Source organism: Pollachius pollachius (assembly GCF_949987615.1).
Source record: "Pollachius pollachius genome assembly, chromosome: 11".
Taxonomy (NCBI): Eukaryota; Metazoa; Chordata; class Actinopteri; order Gadiformes; family Gadidae; genus Pollachius; species Pollachius pollachius.
Genome location: NC_136944.1, coordinates 10,438,433 through 10,451,682, shown reverse-complemented (window position 1 = coordinate 10,451,682; position 13,250 = coordinate 10,438,433). Strand labels below are relative to the sequence as shown.

Here is a 13,250-nt window from a genome sequence, read left to right as displayed (position 1 = left end):
ACAGAGGCCTTTGTTATAGAATTGTTTTTTTTTTTCATGGGTTGTTGGAATCACAGCTTTTTCAAACCCTGTGAAAAAATTCCTACACAGCAAAAAGAATGGGCGAACCCCTTTCGAGGCATGTGAGAGAGAGCTTTAGGGACGATGATGGATTTTTATGTTACTAAACAGATTTTTGTATTTTATTACAAAGTCATCAGCCATGACCTGTTTTATGTCAAAAACCACAGTCGTCTCTTCTACTCACTCAAAGAATGTTTCATGGTCTGAGAAAAGCGCAGACAAATAATGACGCGCAACCACACACACACGCAGACACACACACACGTTTGTACAAAGTGCTGCTTCAAAGCACGCTCCGCTGTACAATAGCTCTGTTCAGGAGAAACATTATCCAGAGGTCCCTCCCCCCCGATATAGCACCCTAAGGTGATACCCCCGCCGATAAGTGTCTGAGACCAGAGCCTGTATGATCTCTCTATACTTTAGACGGATTGTCAGCCTGGGCTCTTCAACTGTAGTCACCTAGAGGGAACCCTCAAGATCATGTCAGTGTGTCCGTACTGTGCATACCAACCAACAGCACATTCAGGAAAACTCTTAATGTGAAATTCTTGGCTCTGAGTGCACTGGAATGGGCAATCCTGCCAAGGAAGGATCACCAGTTGCGGCACACTTAAAGTTTACTGAGTTCTCTGTCATGTGGTGTCAGGTATGTTGATCCACCTCATTCCCCCACTGAATCACGACCCATTTTGGATATTGACCCAGGGTGCATGCAGAGTATAACAGGTTCAAATGGACTTCCTAGGCGCCCTCCGTCTCATTCACAGGTCTGTCCAAGCTTCTCTATCACCAGGGGGAGCGTTGGGGGGAGGTGGAGGTTCAAAGGGAAAAACGATGAGGACTTGTGCTTGGTGGATCGGTTTACGTTTTACCGAATATGATGAACTTGGGAAGGGGTCAGTTAGGATGGTGTAAAGGCTGGGGGGCAGTTGAGGCTGTTCTGGTGATTTGTTGAAATCCCTTTGAAATAATTTGTTCAAAACAAACAAAGGAAGAGAAGCACAGGTCGGTGAATGTAAATAAATTAATAAAGTTGTTAAAAATGTATTATTGTAAATGTAAAAACTTTGTTGTGTCTGTGTAATTAGCTTACTAGTCTTATAGGTTGAGAAGGAGGAAGTGGGGAGACTTATTGGGAGACGAGAAAGGGTGGGGGTGGGGCGTAAAGAGAGAGGTAGGACAGCAGAATTGTTCAATGAGGCTACGAGCTCACTCACGCGCTGAAGAGGAGGTAACTGAATGGCTGGCTGGTAATTAACGTCCTAAAGTAGATGACTATCCTTTTCCCTCCACTGCAAAGGCATCAACTTACGTCTGAATGCCTTGCTCGAATGATAATTACAAATTAAAAGAAAACTACAATGAAGATATTTTCAGTCAATTGTTTGTGTTTACTTTTCACCAACCACGTGCATTTTAATCTTTAGTCATATGCAAGAGGTATTTGTTTTTGTTTTGACTTGAATGGACTGTTCCTGATTTAATGTCCGAAAGAAGAAGTATGGTGTCAACGTTTTGCCTCTTGTTGCTGACCAGGAGATCAACTCATGGGATGTAGCGGATGCAGAGTCAGGTTCAACTTGGGCAAAGCAGTGCTGCCCAAAGTGTCCGTGTTCTTTACCATGCTCCTCGTCTTCACATACTTATTTTACTGCCTTGCCGGTGTTTGTGATTCAGTGCCAAGAAGTTTATACAGCCATCAATCGCCAGACGGGGACTATGACGATAAAACCCGCGGACTTGACAACCCGCGATCCCAAGCGCTTCTTCGGTCGCACCTTGCGGAAGAGCTGGTGTCCCGGTGGAACGGCACGGACTCTGCGGAGAGTGCGCTCGGCGACGCGGAACAGCGCGGGGCAGTAGAAGCACCTGGCCAACAACTACCCAGTCCAAGACAGATTTATGACGGGACCACAGAGGACGGGGGTAACGGCATCCCCGTGTCGAATACATTCGGGACCAAGAAAATCCCCCAAGCGATCATAATCGGAGTCAAGAAAGGTGGAACGCGCGCGCTGCTTGAGTTTCTCCGCATCCACCCGGACGTGAGAGCGGTGGGGGCAGAGCCGCACTTCTTCGACCGCTTTTATGATAAGGGTCTTGAGTGGTACAGGTATGGAGAAGTTATATTCCTTTATTGTTTAAGATTTGTTATTTTTGTGATGGTTATCTCTTACAGAGCACGTGGACTTTGTATACCTTTAGGCCTAATTTTGTATTTTTGGAATGTCAAAAATAGCCCGTAGTAATTCCATTATGTTGGCCTACGTGAAAAGCAGGCACACGCATTGTTTATTTGATGTGAAATTGATGATAGCTATATAATAAAAAGGTGTGCAATACTCTGTTGTGCACTCAATAGGCTATTTCTGAATGAATCGCCAAAATAAACATTAACATCAAAATTCAAGACTGAATAGTTAACCACATTTAAGATAGGCCTATATAATGTATTTATATATATATATATATATATATAAAATTTAAACAAAATAGTCTTGATAGCCAACTTTAGCATTTGACTCACAAATAAAGATCACTCTTTGGGTCATTGTGGCTGTGAAACGTATAACTGTAAACTATAGGCAGTCAGATGAGTCCTCCAACTTAATCCAGGGTAGTCAACATAGGTAATTAAATTATATACTTTGATGTGACCAATTTGTTAAATTTAGCTAAATATTGAATCGATTAAAGATTTAGCCAACATTTGGACCTTATGCTATGTTCAAGAATTATTGTTTGTATGTCCCAGTAGCAGTTCCCACTCTGAGATTGGTCTGAACACTTTGTTTCCTCTCGAAACGATTCTTCCCGGATCACATGAATAGGCCAGTACAGTGCATGAGCATGTACAGGCAGGAGGCTGAGTGAACAATACAGCTTAAAAACAATACAGCTTAAATGGACAGCTTGAAGCCAATGTCAATGGGCCTTAAGATTTCAATCTTCTATTGCCCACTAGGGGTCCGGTTTGATTCTTTAGTTTGGCAATCCTAACTTAAAGAATTTTAGTTAGATATTTACTTTGACTACAAACATTAGCATTAATATATTAGCTAAAAAACAAAATATGGCATGTTGACTGAAAATACAGTTTTGTACATGCTAAACCCCAAAACAAATCCTAAAATATTAAACTGCCTAATTGAAAACAATCTTCATATTTATTTTGGTCAGGGGTTTTAGGACCAAGAGGGGTAGAGCTGAGTAGGAGTACTTCCTAAAGGTTGAAGGCTAAAGAGGTGCATGATGGTCCCCGGGGAGAGTCACTCACCTGTAGAGAACTGCTGATGTTCCCTGTCAATAGCCAGCATAGTCTCACACTGCCTGGCTGATATATTCAGACAGCCAAAGCCAGTAAGCCAATAGCTTACTGTATGATGCCGATAAAGTTGATCTAGGGGTCTCCGGGGAGTACTAGATCATCCTGACATTCATTCAAAAAAGGGTTGATACCCTTCAAAGATCAAATGCTTTATTGACTTTGGCCGCGTGTCTTTGATTTGTGGGTCTATTCACAGACGGGAGAGGGCAGAGGAACCAGATGTGGAAAGCAAATCCCTTTAGTGTGGGCTTTAAAGCACTCGCTCTAACTTCCATGTTTTGTAAATGCATTGTACTTTTCTCCGGTCATGGGACGATACAATTACACATTAAGGATGAGACTGAGTTTGAGGTTATAAAAAATTGGGACATGCACGTTATATTTTCATCTCCATATCGAGCAGATATATCAGATGATGATTCGGGCCGACCTGGCTGTCAAAGGCTATGATTTAGGGGGGCAGCCGTAGCAAGACGGGCCGGAACGGAGGTGGTTGCGATCATCTCCAGATGGCCTACAAGCTTTTGAACGAGTCCCAGCAGGGTTCTCACAGCGGTGTCGGATTAGTCTTGTGGACCTGTGGTCTCCAGCTCCACATGGAAACTGTGGCCTCCAGAAGTCCATGGAGGGTATAGGAATGAGACACATTTCATGGTGAAGAACACTTTCAATGCCATTTTCCTACTCGTCAGCTCCTCCTCCTTCAATGAAAAAAGTTGCATTGAAACAGCCCGCCAGCACATTTAACACAGATCATGTAGTCTGCCCAGCAACAGAATTCTTCAGACTTTTTTCTTGAGAAGAACCATAAGGGGAACATGGCCACAAGCACACAGTGTCAGTATGATCGTTTTGAAGCGCACTTCTATGTATGTCATTTTGTCCCTCGGGCTTCACAGTGACCATCAGATACGGATCTGTGTTGTTGCCCTCGCTGTGATTCAGATCCACGCCTTCATACATACGATACCTGTTGACTCATGCGACGCCTCAATGCAGGTGTCAGTCGCGGCTAACTTTGACACGCCTGACCGTGAAGGTGAAGCCGAGCAGACAGGAGCGCACCGGCGACGTCAGCGTCAGAGGATTAACAAAACAACACGTGCGGGCAACATGATCTTCTCTTCATGGCTTTCTGGTTGAGATCATTGAAAGGGGATTCTGTCCTCGGAAATCTGTAGAGGCTAATGTCACCACTAATGTCAGAGAGCTTATTTTATCATAGAAGAGGGAGAGAATATCTTAGCATTAATGTGCAGCAAGCCACGGGATTGGTGAGTGACAGGGAGAACCCACGCAGAACCGTGATCTGGACCCTTCCCCTGAGAGTGGGACTGTGGGGTCGCCCCACGGTAGGGAAGAGAAGTGATGCCATGATGCTGAATGACTATGGAGCCTTGGTTAGCTGACTCACACATACACACACACATAGAGTGGCACGAGCACACACAGAAACACACATTCACAAACATGCACAAACACACAAAGATACATGTGTGTGGGCACACACACACACACACACATAAAAACGCTCGCATGCTCTGACAAAAATATATATGACCACAGACAGATGCACACATGCACAGAGAGAACAACATGAACGTCTATCTTAGATTGAAGTTGGAGTTTTCATGTGGTCAATGTTTATTTTCCCATCTCAACAATAATTGCAAGTCATTGATAATCTATCTATTCGATGAGACCTTATTTGTGGTGTGTTTAGCATTAACTTATTTTTACTTGACAGCATTCTAGTCAAGTTAACCTTTGAACGCTTGTATTTCAAAATAATCAATCCGAAAAATCTTTTGAATTGCGTCCAACATGCACAATATTCCTTCCAAGGACAGTGCTAGACTTGCTCAGCAAATCATTGCGTATTGGTGAATGCCAAACACACATGATTTGAGGTTAGCCGACAACATGTATGTGCATTGAGGATCCCTCTCTGGAGCCTGGGTATGGGGTTATTAGTTGGAAGAGAGGAGGAGGGAGCCCCATTTAGAATCATGTATTTGAGACTTTATGGGCTAAAGTGCAAAACTGCACCAGCAGTGTTATCATGTGTATGACAAAAACAAGGTTTCTTTGGCCCCTGTTTGTATTCTATTTTCAGTTTAGTAATTTAGCAGATGTTTTTATCCAAAGTGACTAACAGGGACTATGCACGATTTATCCTACCCTCTTTTTCTCCCCTTTCTCCCTCAATCTCTCTCTTCTCTTTCTCCCTCCTTTTAATGAGTGGGGCATCTTGCACTTTAGATGCTTACAGGTAGACAATGTTCATTTGGGCGGAACCCAGAGCCATACCCTTCCCCGCCTAGACTATGTTGCATGACAATTTCTAGCTGTCCTAAATGTTTCTTGCGCTTCTCTCTTCTATGCTTGCAATTCCTCCTTCCCCTCCTGCCCATCCTATCACTCTCTATCTATGTAGTCCTCGATGGGACCATGGGAACAAAATGTGGCCCCATTAGCTCAAGTGGAAACCCGCAAACATGGCATGAGGACCTAAGGAACAATTATGTGAAATTCCGAGTTGTCTGATGGTTTCGAGGAAGCGCTGCAGTAACAGCTTGCATATGTGAAAGAAGAACCACCACAGATGGTGATGAAGAAGAAGAAGAAGAAGAAGAAGAAGAAGAAGAAGAAGAATGTGCCCTTGCTTTACATGCTGCACTTACTTCTAATTGTTGTGGTTTCATCTGACATGAAAAGGCTCCAAGTAAATAGCTTGGTGTTTGTTAGGTGTTCTTTTTTTAAAACATGAAGTTGGGTCATGTTACAATGATAAGATGTTTTATTATCAGTATGATAACAGAAGTGTGAATGCGATGTTATGTCAAACTAAGCTACACTTTACAGCATAGCATTCTGATCCACACAAAGAAAATAAAGGAATTCTATCCGAAGAAATACTCTGGGAGGACATTCATCGATATCATGACAGTTTATGGATTGCCTGACCTATATTCATGACACAGAAGGTCTTCTCCAATAGGATTGTGATTAACACAGCACACTTCCTCTCAGTTGCAGGGGGAAATGTCAGCAGCACTGAAGAATGGATTGGACTTCATAAAGGATATGGATTTATGGAAATAAGAAAATGAATGTGATGACTAGGGGAAAAACTTTTTTTCTTTCTGTTCTCTTCAAGCTTTTCTTTGACAATGCTATGTTTACTGGAGTAGATTTTATAATATTGGATAGTTTGAGACTCATGTGTTCTATTGTTATACAGGTTAATCCTAACTTGACTATGAATTATTGTATGGTTTTAGTATCCTTATTATTATTGTGTAAAGCGTATCCAGACAGAGAGTTTCCATATGCAAGGGGATTTTCCGTGCACCTCTTTCAGCATGGCGGTTTTAATTGATGTGTAGGCTCAACTACCCCCGATTGGTCTAGCAGCAGGAAGTGGGTTCCTATAGTGTACAGTGTTGAGTTGAACACAGTTTTAATGGTGATCTGTATGGTTTAGAGGCTAGTGATGAATTTTGGCTGTGGTTTGAAAAGGGCCTAATCTCATATACCAACATGTGGATGAAATTTAAATAAATCGAGTCACATCGTGGTCCATTTTGCGAAGCACTTTTTGGGGGGAAGAATTTCTATATAAGTCATTTCAGCTCGGCGTCAAAGCTACCAAGAAACAACGTGAGAAGAAAAAAACTCTTGAGTTTAAACATTTCACATGCATACTATTCTCGCATGGTTGCACTGGCACGATATCCAAGGAAATACTATGCATAGGGAAAAAACAATACTCAGTGGAATATTGTGGACATTTTCCCCAGGGAAATTGAAAGCCAATTATTTTGACATACAAATACACAACTACTTTTTCTGTCCAGTCATTCGATATTTGACTTAGAGCTTGAGTGATGCTAGTCGTCTATTTCTTATCTTGATATGCTCAGGTACAGATTATTTCCAATAGTAACATTCAGTAGGAGCCAGTATTACTTAAGTAATGTTTTTAACACAGAATACTACTCTTCTCTATCATAGATAATCTCACTACCGAAGCCATCTACCGAGTTAGCAACTGTTAAACCAAAGTTTATACAAACCCACAACAGGCTTTTCTGTAGCTAATAAGATATTGATGACAAATGCTTTCTTGTGTGGCCATTGTAACACCATGACTGTCGAGTGGCAATGTCATGGCGAATTTCCACAACTTTCCACAACTTTCTGGTAGAACCATCTGCACACCAAATTGTGTGATATTTAGCCGACAATAACTGCTAATTTACTTACTAAATCTCTCTCTCTCTCTCTCTCTCTCTCTCTCTCTCTCTCTCGCTCTCTCTCTCTAGCTCTCTCTCTCTCTCTCTGTGTCTTAATAATCAAACTATATTTTTTGCTTAGAAGCCAGTCAATGTGATTCCTAGATTGACATCTTGTCATCTTGTTTTTCAAGTCAAGTGTGTTTCAAGTCAAGGTACCCTTCAAAACTGCAAGTATTTTGTGCAGAGAGCCAAACACTTGAGGAGGGTGGGGGGCAGAGGGGGCAGGAAATCTTCTGGCCACATCCTTCTTGTTGAGGGGGGGGGGGTTAGTAGTTAGTCTTCTAATCCAGCCTGCTATGTACGTATCAGTGGTATAATCAGTGCTGTATCACTTCAGGGAGCTAAGGACCACATCCTTTGAACAGCAGGGCCTCCACACAGCCCATTAAATTGAAAACATGCCTCTGCCCAGTTGCACCACTGCATACAGTTCACATGCCAGGGAACCGGTTGTTGCTGTTGTTGATGTTTGTGTGTTATTATGCTAGTTATTATTATTGGGTATTATTCCCTAAATTATGATTTACACCATGTTTGCAATCTGGGAGGGTTTAAAAAACGATGTTATGTTCAGTTGCCCTTGATAAAAGATTATATCATATTATATTATAAATTGCCCCTTTGTTGGATAATTGAACTACTTAAATTTAACAGAAAAGTATAACAAATGTATAAATATTCGAACACAATTACTATAACCAATAACAAATATATCTATAATATAGATAAATAAGTCTGATTAATTATTATTTCAAATTACAATGGTGAATCTCCATTGATAACATTGTGTAATACTTGCACAATGTTTTGCATCATTTGGATGATTGATCATCCAAATGATGGCATTATAAAATAAAGTTTATAAACGTGAATGTTAATAGTGTTCATAGGAGTGTGTTGAATGAGGATGTCTCCAGAGAGGGAATGGAGGCACCACACACTATTAATTATTCATAAGAATGAAGAGACAGTCAATTATCCAAGTGCCAAACTTCACTTAGTGAAGGACACACGCTCCTGGAGGAGAATATAGAGGACAGGAGGCCCCATCGCAGTTAGGTACTATCATTCATCTATATTATCTCTCTATCGCTTCATCCCTCTTTGTATCTCTTTGTCTGTCTTTCTCCCTCTCTCATTCCCTATAGCTCTGTCCCTCTTTCCCTCTTTCACAGACACTAATGCACATGAATACTTATTGCACACACGCACACATACGCATGCACACAGACACACACGCACACACACACACACACACAAACGTGATCAGAATATTCAACATGCAGAGACAGACATATTGATTAGGTTGAGGCGAACAGGGGACGGGACGTTTGCAGTCGTTGAATAACAATCAATGAATTCTCTTTTATGATGGAGGTCGATGAATGAATGACTTACTTAAAACTTTAAGTAAAGGAAGAAACCTGAAACTTTCCTTCACTCATCGTTGACACTTTATGCTTGTTTTTCTCATGATTACAGGGAGGAAGATTGTTCAAAGTTTTAACAGCACTACCAGCAATATCTCTCTCCCTCTATTTACCTTACTGCTCTACTGTCTACTGTGTAGGGTTGTTGTCATGAGAGAGCCAATGCTTAGGAAGCAGAAAGCTACTACTTTGAACTACAGTGAACTAGTGCTTAGCTTCAGGCTATTATAGGGTGAGGGTTGTTTCTCCCACACACTGAAGCTCTCTGGGCTACAGTACGCAGGATTAAAAGAATTAGCCAAAAGATGTCCTGCTGTACTCCCGGTTTGAAGATTCATTTGATCTCTGAGCTCAGGGTTCAATGCAATTCTTAAGGCATTTTTCTCTCTGATCATTCCTAAACACAGTATGCACGTGTGTGCACACACAGACAGATGAACACATACACACACACACACACACACACACACACACACACACACACACACACACACACACACACACACACACACACAGTGCATGTTATTGTAATGCACCTCCATCCTTTGGCATCAGCTTCCTTTGTTTTCTTTTTATCCCGAGGCTCATCCTACTCATGTGTGCTTTTTTACCACATTGTTGGCATGGAAACAAAAAGAACGAACTAACAAAGTCTTTATCCAACCGACTTCTCAAAACAATCATCAAAGTCCATTGAGTGAACAATGAGAAGAAGAAGTAAATAACTGGCAGGATGACATCATTTCAAAGTGTTGTCTGGTCGAGATATAGCTCTGGTCTGTATTTATGAATGATATGCTTCTCTTGCACGGCCGCAACATGACAGGCACCCTCGTTCTTCCAAACCCTTTGAAGAATGCTCCTTTCATTAACATGCCGTATTCCACGTCGGCTTTTAAAGGGCAACAAACAAAACACACAACACAACATGACCCTACTTGTTGATTTAATGGTACAGCAAGAGATTGCTGTGCTCCCCCCCCCCTCAAGACCTGGTCGAAACACGCAACAGGGACGAATCATTGTCCTGCCCGTGGAGAGATTGAGCATTCCCTTTGTCGTCCCCTTTTTTTTCGTCCGAGCAATGTGTGAATGGAGATACTATTCAGTGTGTGAGTGATAAAATGCTAGCGTCCGTGAATGTCAGGATGAGACATCGGAGCTGCTGCTCAGTTAACTCGTAACCCACAGGGTGCCCACACAGCTCCCAAGGTGGCCCTGCCAGCCCTTCTCCTGGCAGAGCCCTGCAAGGAAGTTGGAGGCAGGCGGAGCAATGGCCCTCACACACAAAGAAAATGAAAGCGCTCTTCTGACACCTGAATTTTCATTTTTTTGCAAGGTTTTTCAACGTCTGATGTACAGTAGAACAAGTGCCCAACACACAACACCATGTTGTGTGTTGGGTTATGTTTCCCATGACATAATTCCATGGAAATACAGTAGATTACTATAGAACAAAAGGCTCCTTTATTATCCATAGTGTAATTCAATGCTTTTTACTGAATAACCAAAAAGCTAACCACTCTGCAGCACTCTGCTATCTGATCTGTTCTTTATTCACATGTGTTACTACGAAGCAACGATTACCATTTCCCATTGGCTATTTAGGTACCTCAAGCAGCCATCTGTGTCCAACCTGATCTAGATAGATCCAAGATGGAGCCCGTAGGAGGAATGTGTTGGCCGTGAAGGGAAGTCCTCTGGCAGAGAGGGACGGAGTCTTAGGGGAAATAGCTGTTAAGTGGTTCTTGTGGCTTTGAGGCTTGGAATCATCAGGAGCTGTATTGAGTGTGTTTGTGTGTGTGTGTGTGTGTGTGTAAACATGATAATTGCAGATTAATCACATATTGTTTTTTTTAATGTACATAACATACAGTACACTGTCAAATATGTTTATGTCATTGGTGGATGGAATCTTCAGCCTGCTGTCATATTTAAGTTAGCAGCCGAGAAGTTCAAGCTTATCAAAATGAAGGACAATTAGCTATAGGGTTTGATGGGACATTCAGACGATGGCTAACGTTTTTGTGTTTATTCCCTCTCATCTCTTCCAGGAGCTTGATGCCCCGGACTCTGGATGGCCAGATCACCATGGAGAAGACCCCCAGCTACTTCGTGACCAAGGAGGCGCCGGCCCGCGTCCGCACCATGAACTGTGACACCAAGCTCATCGTGGTGGTCCGGGACCCTGTGACACGCGCCATCTCCGACTACACCCAGACCCTGTCCAAGAACCCGGGCCTTCCCAGCTTCGAGAGCCTAGCCCTGAAGAATGCCACCACGGGCCTCATCGACACCACCTGGAGCGCCGTGCGCATCGGCCTCTATGCCAGGCACCTTGAGAACTGGCTGCAGCACTTCCCCTTGTCCCACATCCTGTTCGTCAGCGGCGAGCGTCTGGTGTCCGACCCGGCGGGGGAGATGGGACGCGTACAGGACTTCCTGGGGCTGAAGAGGGTGGTGTCGGACAAGCACTTCTACTTCAACCAGACCAAGGGCTTCCCGTGCCTGAAGAAGCCAGAGGGGAGCAGCAGACCGCGGTGCCTGGGGAAGTCCAAGGGCAGGCCCCATCCCCAGATCCCCTCCGAGGTCTTGCAGAGACTCAGAGACTTCTACCGGCCCTTCAACCACAGGTTCTACCAGATGAGTGGACAGGACTTTGGCTGGGAGTAAGGGGAGCTTTAAGGACATAATCCCGAAGCCTTAGTGTGTCTTTAGGGCAGGGGCGGGTTCACTGTTCCTCCCGACCGGGGGACTTTAACCCTTTGAGTTGGACTCATATTTACAGAGTCTTGCCTGGCTGTATTAAGTTCATAAGCACAGTACATAGCGTGCAACTCAGTACTGAAGATGCTTAAACTTGATGTCCAGCCGAGTGAATATATGCACACAAGTTACCTTGGATGCATCCAGGTACTCTGGGATGGACAGTAACAGTGACTCAAGTAAATTGTGTTTATTTATATTTAGCAGATGCTTGCTGTCCAAAAGAGACAAACGTGAGATGGACAGCAATCAAAAAATACAAACGAAATAGGAGAAACTATGAAATAAAGGGAGCTGTGAAAGGATATCATGTATTGTTGATAGCTGATAGCAATTTATTATTTTTTTGTTAAGGATATAAGCTAATATTTATGAGTTATGTTGATTTACACTACAACAGATGAGAGTTCTTTATAGAGGTGAAGTATTTATTACATAACAACGATAAATCCATGAACAGGCTTTGAAAAGTCTTGTTTGATATTGACGTGACATTAGAGAAAGTCTTGTGTCTTGATGAACCACTATTTTTTTAACCTATTTTTGTACATTTCAAGTTTGAAGCATGTTACTTTGATGGTATTCATGTTCAGAATTACACACCTAGACATCTGTGTTATACATGTATAGGACATTACAAAGTAAACCTTGTATATATTGGTACATCGACCATGTTTAATTATAAGGGTTTCAGGCAATTTTATCTAAAATTATAATAATAAAATTACCTGAATTCAAATTCCTGAAATGTAATAAACAAGCTTTAAATTGACAGATAAGAATGACTTGATTGCCTTGTTACTATTAAAGTAATAACATCATTATTGAGAACTGACATACTTCTGTATCTGTTTATCTCATTTTCATCTCTCTCTCTCTTTCTCCCTCTCTCTCAATATCTGTCCATCTCACTCACTCACTCACTCACTCACTCACTCACTCACTCACTCACTCACTCACTCTATCACTAACTGTCATGTTTGCCCTTCATCAAAAAGTCTTCCTTTAAGTACCACGATGATCAGGATGCCAATGGCTGGCCACTTCTGGTTTTATTAGAATGCCAGTTACGTCACTAACAAGAAGAAAAACTGAACACAGGAGGAACCGTTTAAGGGCATAGGCATTCCACTCCTGTTCCAGTCACCCAAACACACGTATGCAAACACACACACACACACACACACACACACACACACACACACACACACACACACACATCTCTTCCGCCTCTACTATGTCTACTTTCTCTCTCTCTCTCTCTCTCTCTCTCTCTCTCTCTCTCTCTTTTTCTCTCTCTCTGTCTCTCTCTCGTCCCTCTCTCTCTCTCTCTCTCTCTCTCTCTTTCTCTCTCGTCCC

General features: G+C 42.5%; 1 protein-coding gene across 1 annotated transcript; it reads left to right on the top strand.

The window, feature by feature from the left end:
- Positions 1-1,386: 1,386 nt before the first annotated feature.
- LOC307082989 (heparan sulfate glucosamine 3-O-sulfotransferase 6-like) lies at positions 1,387-12,638 on the top strand. Its single transcript, XM_079746758.1, has 2 exons — positions 1,387-2,179; positions 11,180-12,638. Exons 1-2 carry the CDS (start codon positions 1,614-1,616, stop codon positions 11,796-11,798), a joined length of 1,185 nt encoding a protein of 394 aa, XP_079602884.1. The 5' UTR covers positions 1,387-1,613; the 3' UTR covers positions 11,799-12,638.
- Positions 12,639-13,250: the final 612 nt, after the last annotated feature.

What these genes read in the sequence shown, in the direction of transcription:
- LOC307082989 (XM_079746758.1), top strand. Translation starts at nt 1,614, where the DNA reads ATGGGATGTAGCGGATGCAGAGTCAGGTTCAACTTGGGCAAAGCAGTG. An exon ending in AAGGGTCTTGAGTGGTACAG is followed by an intron (nt 2,180 to 11,179) that starts GTATGGAGAAGT and finishes CATCTCTTCCAG; the next exon opens with GAGCTTGATGCCCCGGACTC.